This window comes from Antedon bifida, chromosome 3, assembly GCF_963402885.1.
Source record: "Antedon bifida chromosome 3, ecAntBifi1.1, whole genome shotgun sequence".
Classification (NCBI taxonomy): domain Eukaryota; kingdom Metazoa; phylum Echinodermata; class Crinoidea; order Comatulida; family Antedonidae; genus Antedon; species Antedon bifida.
The window spans coordinates 25,868,527-25,883,704 of NC_136228.1; the positions used below are offsets into that span (position 1 = coordinate 25,868,527).

General features: G+C 31.8%; 1 protein-coding gene across 3 annotated transcripts in view; it reads right to left on the bottom strand.

Moving 5' to 3' along the window:
• Positions 1–3,105: 3,105 nt before the first annotated feature.
• The window catches only part of LOC144836867 (adenylate kinase isoenzyme 5-like), a 57,742-nt gene continuing 45,669 nt past the window's right edge, over positions 3,106–15,178 (bottom strand). For all 3 annotated transcript variants that reach the window (XM_078691774.1, XM_078691773.1, XM_078691775.1), the window contains 2 exons: positions 8,015–8,206; positions 3,106–6,000 (listed from right to left, as the gene is read on the bottom strand). In XM_078691774.1, coding sequence (XP_078547900.1) covers positions 5,206–6,000; positions 8,015–8,206 — 987 coding nt within the window. In that variant the 3' untranslated portion in view covers positions 3,106–5,205. The remainder of the gene's footprint in view (positions 6,001–8,014; positions 8,207–15,178) is intronic.

The following is a 15,178-nucleotide window of genomic DNA, read 5'->3' on the forward strand; positions in this document are numbered from 1 at the left end:
GGTAATAGAGAGGTTTCGCAATCTTACGAATACGATAACGAAAACGGATACGTCACGCACACGTATTCGTTTTCGTAAGCCATAAAAAAATCTGTTTCGCATGGCAACGAAATATTGAGGCGCGTCCAAAATAGGACTGCGGTAAATTTGAGCGAAGCGCAGGTACGTGTTGCTTGGTGCTTGGCTGCCTAGGCCTAGCGTAACATCAAAGCGAGTGAGGACTTTAAAAACTGCTATTTATCAAAATTGACCTGGCATTTTAGTAAATTACTTTAGTAAATTACTTTCAATAAATCTATAATTATATTATAATCATGAATCATTCCTAATTCAAATGCAAAATGTGCAAAATAGATCAAAAACTATACTCGTTTTGTAGTTACGAATATGACTGGCGATATTCGTCAACACGAATACGCTTTACGAATATGAAATGGGGATCAGCTCAAAAGTTTCACAAATGTATGACGTATCCACCAAGCAACACGTACCACCTGCGCTTCGCTCAAATTTACCGCAGTCATATTTTGGACGCGCCTCAATATTTCGTTGCCATGCGAAACAGATTTTTTTGTGGCTTACGAAAACGAATACGTGTGCGTGACGTATCCATTTTCGTTATTGTATTCGTAAGATTGCGAAACCTCCCTAATAGCTTTGATGTTACGCTAGGAGGCCTAGGCAGCCAAGCACCAAGCAACACGTACCTGCGCTTCGCTTAAATTTACCGCAGTCATATTTTGGACGGCGCCCACAATATTTCGTTGCCATGCGAAACAGATTTTTACTGGCTTACGAAAACGAATACGTGTGCGTGACGTATCCGTTTTCGTTATCGTATTCGTAAGATTGCGAAACCTCTCTAATCTACCAAGATAAACGAAAATTCTGTAGATCTCTTTTTAAGCGTAAAATAATGCAGAAGAAAATATTTAACTGCTCAAATATTATGGAAAAGGGAGGGCCTCAATCCAAAGAATTCTGAAATGAACTTAAAGGCAGTAAACGTAAACAAAATGTTGATTCACTCTTAATACCTGGAACGTTATCATATACATCAAACAAAGATGATATGAAAAAAATCATTGAAACTGCACTTTGGTAATATTGCAAATAACAGTAACGATAAAATGCACTCTCCAGATATAAGTAACAGTCATCAGCAAGTTTGTGATCATGTTTTAGATGATATAACTATTTCTTTGATGATGTTGCTTAAGCTCTATCAAAGGCTAAAAATAATAAAAGTCCAGGCACCGATTCCATAACAAATGAAATGTTGAAACATGGAGGTGATCTCATGACCTTATCTCTCCAAAAATTATTTACCAGGATCATCCAAACTGAAAAAATCCCAACTTATTGGAATGAGGGGATAATTATCCCAATATTTAAAAAAGGTGATAGACGTGATCTCAATAACTATCGTGGTATCACACTTAACTCATGTGTAGCCACAGTCTTTAATAGTATTCTTGAACACAATATCTCTCAATTTTTAGAAGATAGTGATATTAATCTTGGAGAAGTCCAGGGTGGTATTAGACCAGACAGGAGATGTGAAAATCATATTTTTACTCTTAAAAGTATCATAGCCACAAGACGTGCTGAAGGTAAAAAAACATTTCTGGCCTTTTTGGACTTTAAAAAAGCCTTTGATTCGGTTTGGCGACTAGGTTTAATTAATGCTGCCAAAAAAATTGGTATTAGTGGAAAAATACTTTGTTATAACAAATATGTATTCTGATGTTAAATGTAAAGTTTTATTTAATGACCTAGAATCAGATATGTTTAATATTAATGAGGGGTGAAACAAGGCTGTTCATTATCACCAGTTCTTTTTTTCAATTTACATTAATTAATTAAATGAATTAAAAAAAATAATAAACAAGGTGTTTATATTTTTAACACACAAATTGGCACTTTACTTTTTGCCAACGACGTTGTTTTAATTGGTTAAAGTAGCTACTGAGTATTCACAAAAGTGGAGGCTAGAATTTAACTTAAAAATCAAAAGTATTAATTACAGGACAAAAAGTTAATCCACATAGAACATGGAATCTTGGTAAACATTATATTACGGAAAAATATCTTGGTGTTATAATCTCTAGGTCATATGCTGATTCACATAATGTTAATGAAGTAATTAAAAAGAGAAATAGGATAATTGCTTATATTACCTCTATTATTAACAACCAGGAAGATTTCAATAGGGTTTACTATGGAGAATTATATTATTATGGAGAATAATAGGGCTACCCACCATTAATTTGCCTCTTCAATATGGTTATGTAACTCTGTAAGATCTTTAGACAAATTAGAAAACATTCAATGGCAAGAAATATTTTTAAGGCACCAAGAAATGTTGCCAAAGAGGCATTACTTATGGATCTAGATTGGGAACCAATTTAATATATACAAAATAAGTTTAGATTGTCTTACTTTAATAGACTTAAAAATATGGATGATAAGAGATGGCAAACACATCTATGTAGGTCATTAATTGAGGTTCAAGGTAACATTAAATGGAAGTGGATTAACCATATCAAAGAATTACAATTTTGACTTAGATTCTAAATTTAATTTAAACCCGGAGAGTCAGACGTGGCTCAAACATTTTAAATATGTTAGCTCTCTAGAAAATGCAAAGCAATGGTTTGAACGAGTAAAAAGCAAGTCAACTTTGTCCGACTACTTAAAATATAAGCACAAACCTATGATATGGTTAATTTTGATTCTGTAAGTTTTGAAATTTAAAGCAAGAAGTAACACTCTAGATCTAGAAGGCAAAAAGAATACATGGTCGAAAAATACAGAGTCTGTTTTCTGCAAACTATGTAATAATACAGTAGAAAATACAGACCACTTTTTATTTGAATGTGGAAAACTTACTACAGTACTATAAGAGACTTACATTTCAATTCACTCAAACATGATCTTATATATTTTGGGTATGATTCTTTTTGGGAAAAAGAAAGTTATTCTTCCTTCTCTTAGCTTTGGAAACAGTCTCAAATCACAACACCACAAATAAATTTACATTATTAAAACTTTATTATATTATTATAACTACAGCAGTATTTGACAAAGCATATGCGTGTTTCTATATTAAAAAACAGACATCAAACCAAATGGAAAAATATGCTTCATGAAAAAGAAATGACGAAAACATAACACTATATATTTACACTTCGTACATTATGAGTATTGTATATTATAAAATAATATAATATAATAATAACATTATATAATTACAGAATAACCTATTCAAATTGCTACAAAAATGTTTCAGAAATTAAAAGACATGTATTTCTTGTATTATTATTTTTGCCAGTCTGAAATAAGTAAGAATATTTCTGTGAAAATAAGTGACATATTCTTCTAACTGTGATGCAAACTAACGCAAAATGAAAATTTGGACATTGAAATTCAGTAATTTTACAACTTGAAAGAAATGGGCATTAATCCATTATTCTACTTTCATACAACTAAAGCAACTTAGTGTTAGTGTTATGAATATTAAGCTTAATTTACAATATGAATAGGCTACTTGCACAGTAACAGTAACTTGTGCATTGAATCAATCCCAATACTAATTCATAACATTTTGGATTTAAACTTTAGAAAAAGGAGATGAAGAGGAGAAGATAAAGCACCTAATGCAGGATTCAGCCTACGTATCAATACAATGATAAAAATAAACTAGAATTTAATTTGTCACTTTGACGAATTATAGGTGATCATTTTTATAATTTTAATGAAATTAAATTTTTTTAAACATGCATGTACTTTAACATACAATCAGAAAAAGTTGATGTAAGCCATCCTATGACATGATGCATATACGCTTATAGTGCTGAATTGTACCTATTATGTGTCATATATAATAGTACAGTATACTGTTTATCCATACACAGTGTAGCATAGGTGAAATTATGGGACTGACATCATGTTCTAATTTTTTGGTATGATGACGTTATCAAAATAAACTTGAAGATGACAATTTCGAAAGATAATGAATTGAGCAAAAAAAATTTGGCATGTAGATGCGCAATACGCGCTCATCAAAATTGTTGTGACGAAAGAGATGAAAAAACTACTTTTTATATTCAACTGGCCATATCATATTGTCACAACATCCGATAGGCTTAATTTTTATTCATATCTAAATTTCATCAGCTGTCACAATGAATTAAAATCATCAAGGTCACCTTTAATTCTGAAGAGCTGTGAGATATTCAAATATACGCTGAAGGTAAAATTACTCGACCCATGTTATTCAAGTTTTTACGCATGATGACATCATCATAATAAAAATGGTGGCAACTCATGATAAAGATAATTAATTTAGTAAGCACATACTGAAATTTGAGCGAAAATCGGGCTCAAATAACAGAGATGCGCTCTATTGAATGTGATAACATACACAAAAAGATAGAAATTCCTAATTTTTAAATTCAAGTGACCATTTGATGACGTCACAACATTTTGTACGTCAAATATGTACATGAATTCATATCTACAACTCAATGGCTTCCCGAATAAGTTGGGGGTTGACGAAACTTCTGAAGAGTTATTTTGATTTTAAAAATGCCTTATTTTTTACCATTTTTAGCACTTTTGTGCAATTAATTTACGCATTTTGCCATATTTAACATGCTCGTATAGCGCTATGTGATAATGAATTATGGAGATACAATTGATAATGTGATTTCACAAAATCGCGTATAAATGATGTCACGGATGAGTGATCACACTGAAAAGCTAACTAGGACTAAACTAAATTATTTTAAGATATTGTGAAATTTTTGTGATTATTGACATCTAACTTTTTTTAGATAATTGACACACAAAATCTGTACAGAAATAAATAAATAATAATAATAAAGATTTCATACAATAACAATAGGTGATCATTTTATTCTAAATGATCACCTAATAATTAGATGATGACTATTCATTTTATGACAATGTTTTTTCAGTTTTCAAAAGATTTTTGTTTAATCGATCATGGATGTTCTAATTCCTGCGCTTTTAATAATAATAATAATAATAATATTTATTCGGCAAAAGTTCCTAAAAGTACGTTTTACAATTCATCTTGCCAGGAGCAGGTAATAGGCATGAGCCTCTTACTCCATCATTATTATAAAATACAAAAATAACAAAACTAAGTAGTACAAATTAATTAAAAACAAAACAAAGTTATAATGCTGCTTCCTGTACTGCCTCTCCTGTATTTTCGTCTACTTTCTTTTGAGAAGGTGAATCTTCCTCCATCTTTTCAGATGTAAATTCTTCTTCCTTTTTTTCAGATGTAGATCCCTTTTTCTCTTCAGATGCAGCTTCTTTTTCTTTCCCTTCAGATGTGACTTCTTCCTTCTCTTCAGATGTGACTTCTTCCTTCTCTTCAGATGTGACTTCTTCCTTCTCTTCAGATATGACTTCTTCCTTCTTTTCATGTTCTGATTCTTCTTCTTTCTTTTCAAATGTAAATGTATTCTTGTTCGATAAAAACTCTTCTTCCTTCTCTCCATATGCAGATTCTTCTTCCTTCTTGTCACAAGTAGGTACTTCTACTTTTTTTTCAGAAGTAGATTCTCTTTCCTTCTTTTCAGATACAGGTTCTTCTTCCTTATTTCCAGGTTCAAATTCTTCTTCCTTCTTTTCAGATGAAGATTCGTCATTATTTCCAGATACATCAGGTTCTTCTGAAGTAGATTCCTCTGCTTTCTCCACAGCTGTTGGTGAATTTTCTGCTGACTCAACTTTTTTTCCTGGTACTGCGGAGTTATTTTTATTCTTTATTTCAATCTCTTCTGTTTTCTTAATAATCCTTACTTCCTGACTTTTCTCATTCTTAGTTTCTGTTTGGTTCTGTTCCTCACATTGTTTATTTTCTGCTCGTTGTTCTACACTTGAGGGTAAAAAGCCGTGATCTTCTATAATTTTGACAACATCAGTGAAAATGTCATCTACTGTTCCTCCACAAGCAGAAACCTAATGCATGATGGTAAAAAATATCAAACATTACACATCATTTTTGATGCCCTATATGGGGCAACAACTTGATAACACACAATGGTTTCTCACACCTTTATAGGAATTAGATTAGATCTAGTATAACAAAGATGAAACATAATTGATAACAGATTTATTAATACAAATGAATTACTATTATAGAATATCAAATCGACTTGGATTGCTGAATTGTCATGCTTACTAGAAGCAGTACCACGAGAATGGAAATATATAATTTGTTCAAAAATTGATAATGTAAAAGTTAACCAGGTCATATTAATACAGTATAGTAAAATGAGTTGTAAAAGCATTCGTCTCTATTTCATAAAAAAAAAATGTAAAGAACCAACCAAGAGTAAAACAAAGTGGGAAACACACATATAGAGAACGATTGATCACTGACATGGAAAAGTAAAGTAAATGATTAAGATAATAAACTTAAACAGCAATTTCGGTGTACAAGTTGCACCTGTGTATCAGATGCACCCATAATTTTTTTACTGATTTACTCCATAAGTTTACCTCAGATTTTTTTATAAATTGTCTTTTTTGATAGATAATTCATTTTATATGGAATATACAAAATTCAAATAAATTCATGTTATGTACAGTGTCTGAAACCTATTTGCTCAAAATTTTAAAAACCATTCCCTACAATTTTTTAAAAACATTAAACCAGGTCATAATATGTACGTTGATAAGAGAAACAATTCACTACCTGAATAGCTCGCGTTGAATGTCCTCTCGTGGACGGTCTTTAGGCCTAGCTAGGCTTAATTTTGTAGGCCTAGGACTGGTAAACTCTGTAATGTACGAACGTTGTACGCTAGCTATAGGGAAAACCAGGTATTTTCGCCGAAAAGTTATGGTTCTTCCATTTATTTTGCTTTCGCGATCGATCGAAAAAGTGGGTGAATCACAGAAGAAAAACGAGAATATCAATCATGTTGGGATTTATAGAGGGCTAACTTAAATTATTAGAATCAACTTATTTTTAAATAAATATACAGGTTTTTTGATGCGAATAGTTTAAAAAACCTAATTCTTTTCAAATTCACCCGTGTGTTTGTCGCGTTGCTGTTCTATTGTTAGTCGACTGAAGCTATTGTTAGTTGAACATAACCTATACACCAAACTCGTATACACATGATTGTAGTGAAATTAGCCTAAATCACACAGCATAAGACACACACCTTTGGTGAAAATTGGGTCAATGTCAGGAGGCCAATTCTGATTTGGCCAAGTATCGCGCTATGCGCGAAGGCTAGTTTGTTTGTTTGTTTGCTAGCAGGATTACTCAAAACGTAATTACAAGATCTTTACCAAAATGAATATACAGATAGATATGTGGTCAAGGACCATTCCATTAAATTTTGGGACCATGGTCTCAATTCTGGACCATTTTTTAGTATACTTTTCAGACCTGCTAGTGTTAAAAGATAGGACAGAATTTTTCAAAAGCCGGCGAGCAGTCTTAAAGTAACAAGTAAACTGAAATTGCATTTTCTTGAGAACTACTTGTCCAAAAAACTTCATTTTTGTACAAGAGGCAAGAGTTATAATTTGTGATTTGTAATTTTAAAACATAATTTGATTTAATGTGCACGTTTTTTTATGCGAGTAGTTTAAAAACCTATTTCTTTTCAAATTCACTCGTTTGATTTTCACATTGCTGTTCTATTGTTAGTCAACTGAAGCTATTGTTAATTGAAAGGCTTGTTACATAACCATTACACCAAACTCGCATACACACGCTTGTAGTGAAATTAGCCTAAATCACAAACAGCATTAAGACACACACAAATATATATATTTTTTTTTTACCGGAGAAATCTTATGTAGGAGAATTTTACAGTAGGTCTTTTTTACAGTCTCGGAGTGGCTTTCTAACTGACTTAAAAAAAAATGTAGGTAATGGTATCCTCTATTTTTACAAAATACTACCGTTGGTCTCATTTGGTTTGTAAAATAGAGAATCCACAGTATTAGTTACCTTCTTTATTTTGCTTTTCTCCTCATAATAACCAATAACTGATGTGGTGTGTTCATGAAATACTGCTAGTCGTTTCTTAATGGTCTCTTCATTGTCATCAGACCTACCACTTGTTTCACCACGCTTTAGTAATCTTTTTGTCATTTCTTCATCTGACACATCAAAGTAAAGTGTAAACTGACATTCTGTAATCTAATAATTATAAAAAAATCTATTCCAATAAAACCTCATTTGTAGAGACGTATGTATTACTCGTAAATTTGAAATGGATTATTTAAGCAGTATGGCAACAACTTACAAATTAGTCAGAAGGAAAGCAATATTGAGGATGATAATTGTATTAAGTACTGTGGAGTAGCTTTGCGTCACAGATGTTTGCCCAACCCTGACATAATTTTGTACTTGTACTTTACTATTCCTTGTACTAAAGTACATTGAAAACACTCATTATAAGGTGGACCTTGAACCCACCCTTCAGATCACTACGTTCCTACCTGTCACAAGTGATTTAAAGTTTTTTTCTGTGGCATATGAGGGATGGAGGGGGGGGGGTCATTCATGCGTAGCGGCCTCTTATTGGATGATGGGTTGGTATATAAAGTGTGTGCGAGGACGGCGCAAGGTTGAAAGAAGGAGTTGAGAGTAAGCTGAGTGTTGCATTACTTGATTGGGTGTGGCAAACTACTAGTGTTGTATGGATAAGATGCTAAGCGGAGAAAATAAGAAAAACCAAAAAGTAAGAGATATTTGATGCACACTTCAGCGATATTGTAGTCTTGTAATAAATAACTCCTTAACTTCTAAACTAAGGTTTCTTTTACGGCTGATAATTGAGTGGAACAGGATTGAAGGACGGCTTGACTAAGGGAATAACAAAAACACTCGGGAAACCAGAACACTTGTGAGCACAAAACCGCAGTGGAACGTTATATAGATTTAATGATATTGAAATTGAATGAGACGAAAAGGAAAAACTTGTCTACTATGATACATCAGTAAATTGGAGAAAGAAGGACGGTTGCAGAAATAATGCGTTGAATGTTATTATGTACAACGCTTGTGTGAAAAATAGCCACCTGATTTGAACTTACATGGCATTCTTATCAACTATTGTGAAACAAATTATTGTGATTATGAATATGGAATAGATACTGAATTATGAATTAACAAAGATTATATATGTGAAAAAGAATAGTAATAGTATAGAAATTTAAGAAATAGTTTGAAACAAAGTATTGTTATTATAAATATGGAATAGATACTGAATTATGAATTAACGAGGATTGTATAATTATGTGAAAAAGAAACGAAAATAAATAAGAGAAATTAATAAAATTAGTGACTGAAATATATTAGACGAGAAATGATTTATCAAAGTGTATAATACGAGATAGAGAAAGTGTTGTAATAATCGGATCATAGGGAATGGGGATAGTAATTTAAGAGGGTAATTCGAGATTTATATTATATATAAATTAATTGAATACTATGTAAAGTGTAACGTTTATGCAAGTATACGTATAGGGAAATTAGGGTAGAGGGTGTTGGGATAAAAGTAATTATTTATTTATTGGTGTATTCATTTATTTGTTTATTGTATTTAATTAGGTTTTGAGTAGTAGGAAATTCCATCTCTAGAGATAATTGAGGTACTAAAGTGAACTTAAGATATTTATTTATTTGTTTATTTATTGTAACGGTTATATATTTATTATATATTATTGGATGGTTAAATGTGAAACTTCATATGAATGCTCGTTTGAAACTGAGGTATAAATGTTTAAAAGTAAAGAAAAAAAAAATTAAAATAACGATAGAAGCTCTTGAAGTAATTTGTAATTATTTTTCTGTATGATTAAATTGGCAAGGTTACGTGACACTACGCGACCACCGAGCTTGCGCTTATGACTAGGAGTTGGATTTCAGTCCAAGTAAGCAGTGGGTACTGCACCAACAGGATGATAATTGAATTTAACTACTGTGGAGTAGCTTTGCTACCACTGTCTTGCAGTGTTTAATTTTGTCCCAATGATGATCAATAAGAAACTAGAAGCTACAAACGCTCTTTGCAAGACAATGTGAGCAAGTTACACTGGATTTCTTGACCATTCAAACCTTGTTCAAACCTATTCTACTCTATTTGTAGGGAATGGGACCATTGGTCTCAGTTGGTTTGTAAAATAGAGAATTATAGAAGAAGTATAGTGTATATTATAATGTTATTACAAATTTATAATCGATAAGAAACAGTTATGTTGCACCAAATAAATTTTTTAAATAAATAAATATGTTTTAAAATTAATTTTAAATAAACCAAACGTGGGTGAATGTTTGACAAAGGAAGGATGCAATACCTATTATCTGCTATAACTTGTTTCTTCTGATAAGTGTATACATTCTTAAATAAATGTGAATGAATGAATACAAAAATGACTATTGTTTACTGTACCTCTACCATAACAGTATAGTCAATTAACAATTCTATCCCTTAAACTATAGCATTTTATTATGTTATTATTTACTATTAATATAATCTATATATAAATTTACGTAAGGGCAAAATTCGGTAAATCGCGCGTTATTTCTAGAATGTTTACTCGATGGTATATAAAGTTGGTTAGAATCTCGGTACTGATTTTAACCACCTGATGTAACCCTGTTTACTAATTAAATTGAGTTAGATAATGTTTAAACAGTATTTTCTCTCATTTGCTCACGCTTTGAAGGTCTAACCTTTTGTTTTAGATTTTAATTATTATTAAAAGAATTATGGCGTCGATTCATCACTTTCAAATCTACAGAATGAAACGTTTCACTGTATGGCTTAAAAGGCTGGTTCATAACCATTACTAGTAGAGTAGAACTAATGAAAAAAGGGGCCAACCTCAAAAAAATTGCAACAAAAGGTTTTTCAACGGATTTTGGTAGTATTGGGTGTACTAAATAACAGAAAAAAAGTCTCAAGAATTTTGACCACCGGAAAGTGGTTTTTTTTCAAGATGGCCGCCAAAATAGATGAAACGTTAAAATGTCAATACCTCCTAAACTACTTGGTCTATTGATATGATTTTGGTACCAAAATACTCAGAACATACATATTTATATTTGCCCTAATAGAACATTTTGGCCAAAAATGACCGGAAATGCTATTTCTTGCATGTTTGACCTTTGACCTTGATATGTTGTATCTTGGTAACAACTGACCGTAGGGAAACAAATTGTGACTCAAATTGTTCAGAATGTACATATTTACATTTATTGTAATGAGACATTTTGTCAAAAAATGGTTAGAAGTAAAGGTTATTGACCTTTAACCTTTATCTATGTAGAATGTCCATATCTCGGCAACTATGTGTGGTAGAGATTTAAAATTGGGCTCTAAATACTGAGAATATGCTTATTTATATTTACTCTAATGAAACAGTTTGACAAAAAATGACCAGAAACGACATTTTTTGATGATTGACCTTGATATGCTATATTTCGATAATGACTGACTGAGACATACTATTTATGGCTCAATATAATTATTTTTATTTCGTATAATGGTCTAATCTACCCATGGAATTAAGAGCTTTCCTGGGTAACTGTAATATTTATAAAGACTTTTAGAATATGAGTTCAAGTTCAAATTGTTTAGAACATACTGTATACATTCTTAATAATAATAGTGAATAAAAAACCCGAAAAGTAAACAAAAACAAATATAATAATAATTTTAAATTTCTAATTACGGTATAGCAGCAGTTGATTGGATATTGTGCATGTATTTAGTACGGCTTCCTAAACAACTGTTTCAACTTCGTCTTCATCATCGTCATCAATCTCTCTATCTACGTTGTTCCATTCTTCTAGTTGACACACTCCCCAAACTGAAGTACATGCCAATCCATAGCATCTACAACTGCAACATACAGTTTTACATCCAGTAGTACAGTTACAATGGATGATTTTCAAAAGTTCTTCTGAAGCAGCAGTTTCAATCGTCATTATTGGCACAAATGTTTTATTAAAAACTTCCCCGACTTGGTAGCATCCATGGTATTATCTTTCTTTATCCATTGCATGATTTGATAGTATACTCTAAGACTGTGACATTTTGTAGCAGATGAGGTTGGTGGTAGTAGTTGTTGAGGTTTGATAAATTATTTACCCTCAGCAACTTTCTTATTAAACAGCTTGCATCTGTAGCTATTTAGGAAATCCAGTGACTTGGCTCCAAAACGAATAGACATGGCCTTTAATCCAAACTCCTCGATAGTTTGAAGTTTCTGATGCGGTTGAGTGAAACTATCGGCACACATCAGTGTCATATTCTAGGTTACTTTCTATCAATTTATTGGTTTATTTTCCTTCCTAAAGATGTCTTTGGCTTTGAAGAGTGAGGGTGGAAACGGACTTCATATTTCATTACATCGTCTAGAGAGATTTGTCCTAACTGAATTTGATGGAAAGAAAGAAGAATTCCTGTCAAGGCATGAGAACAAACACAAATTTATCAACATGCTTTCATATGAGCTACAGAAAAAAGAATGTCCTGTACGACATGCAGCCAATGAGTGGAGTTGTGGCTTGATGGTTATGATGCTTGGCTACCACTCCAAGGGTCCTGAGTTCAAGTCCCGTCACATGTCAGGATTTTTTCTAAGGACCAAATTACTCCACTCCCAAAGACTTGTAATAAGACTTTGTTTATGTAGAGCATCTTGTGTATATGTTTGTCTTGTGAACCTCTGAGGGTCCCTAATGATCAGCAATAGCTGGATGGATCACCCTCATTAAATATGGTTTAAAAAAAACCAAAAAAAACGATGTTGACATTGCTCTGGCAACAGTTGAAGTCTCTGAACATAATACAGTAACTTTGATTGGAGAAGACACGGACTTACTGGTACTTTTACTGTATCATGTAAATACAACAAACCGAGAAGTGTACTTCAGATTAGACAAAGGAAAAGATGGGCCTACTAGAGTGATTAATGTAACCAGATTGAAATCTGTTTTAGGATATAAAATCATCCATTGTAACTACTGGATGTATGTTGCAGTTGTAGAAGCTATGGATTGGCATGTACTTCAGTTTGTGGAGTGTGTCAACTAGAAGAATGGGACAACGTAGATAGAAAGATTGATGACGATGATGAAGACGAAGTTGGAACAGTTGTTTAAGATGCCGTACTAAATACATGCACAATATCTAATCAATTGCTGCTATACCATAATTAGAAATTTAAAAGTTATTATTATATTTGTTTTTGTTTACTTTTCGGTTTTTTATTTACTATTATTATTATGATTGTATACAGTATGTTCTGAACAATTTGAACTTGAACTCATATTCTGAAGGTCTTTATAAATATTACAGTTATTTGATTCCCAGGAAAGCTCTCTATTTCATAAGTAGATTAGACCATTATACGAAATAAAAATAATTATATTCTGAACAAATTGAGCCATAAATGGTGTATCTCAGTCAGTCATTATCGAAATATAGCATATCAAGGTCAATGGTCAAAAATGTCGTTTCTGGTCATTTTTTGTCAAACTGTTTCATTAGAGTAAATATAAATAAGTATATTCTCAGTATTTAGAGCCCAATTTTAAATCTCTACCACACATAGTTGCCGAGATATGGAAATTATACACAGATAAAGTTAAAGGTCAATAACCTTTACTTCCAACCATTTTTTGACAAAATGTCTCATTACAATAAATGTAAATATGTACATTCTGAACAATTTGAGCCATCATTTGTTTCCCTACGGTCAGTTGTTACCAAGATACAACATATCAAGGTCAAAGGTCAAATTGTCAGAAATGGTATTTCCGGTCATTTTTGGCCAAAATGTTCTATTATAGCGAATATAAATATGTATGTTCTGAGTATGTTGGTACCAAAATCATATCAATAGACCAAGTAGTTTAGGAGGTATGGACATTTTAACTTTTTATCTATTTTGGCGGCCATCTTGAAAAAAAACACTTTCCGGTGGTCGAAATTCTTGAGACTTTTTTTCTGTTATTTAGTACACTCAATACTACCAAAATCCGTTGAAAAACCTTTTGTTGCAATTTTTTTGAGGTGAAACCTTATTTCTACTCTACTATACACCAAATTCGCATACACATGGTTATAAAGGTGAAATTAGCCTAATCACACACAGCATTAAGACACAAAAATAAAAATATATATTTACATGTAGGAGAATTTTACAGTAGGCGTAGGTATGCACTATCGGAGTGCCATTCTCTAGTTATTATTAAATGATCTTAAAAGCCAGGTGCGGGCAAACAATTTCTATTGATCATACATTCCAATAATTATCGATCTATAGTTTCCCCTATGTTTCATAATTTTTGGGATTTTATTTGTGTTACACAAGCTTGTTGAAAATAAGCACTTTCTTATCAGTGGGGGGATAGTTCAAATTACACAGTAAAATCTGTATTCTTTTGTACACAAATTTTGTAAATAGAGAGGCATTTTAAAAAGCTATGAAAAATAAACGGTGTGGTAAAAAATGTTATCAGATAACTAAATATAGATAATATAACTTGAATATTACATTTCTGGTATTTTTATTCAACTTCAGCTTTTTATTTTCATGCTATAGCAAAAATTATCCACCGTATATCCACCATCTTTTTTCACCTTCTAGGGAGTCACCAGACATGTTATTACATTAGGTTAACTACCTAACTACTGAAAAAAAGTCTTCCTGGTTTTTATGGAAGAATTTTGCCAAATTTTGTATTTGGCCATATTAAGGGAAATTCATGTTTTTTCGTCTTGATTTCTGTTACAAATGTTTGATTTATGTACAATTAACCAAATATTATATATTTAAAATTCATGCCTGTACCTGAGCTTTAATATTGTTATTGTATAAATCTTTATATCTTTCTGTACAGATTTTGTGTGTGCTATTATCTCATCTCAATTTTCACATTCAATATCTTTCACGTAATGTAAACTGGTAATTTTGTGAATTCACTGTTTCAATTACAAGTCCATAACCATAAGTAACACAAACATTTTATTTTAACAGTTTGATTTTTCTTTCTCTTTCCTTATTCTGAATTACGAACACACCGAGCAAATGATGGCCTAAAATTGAATAAATCAAATGAAAACTATGATTGTGGTCATTAAGTATGCTTAAT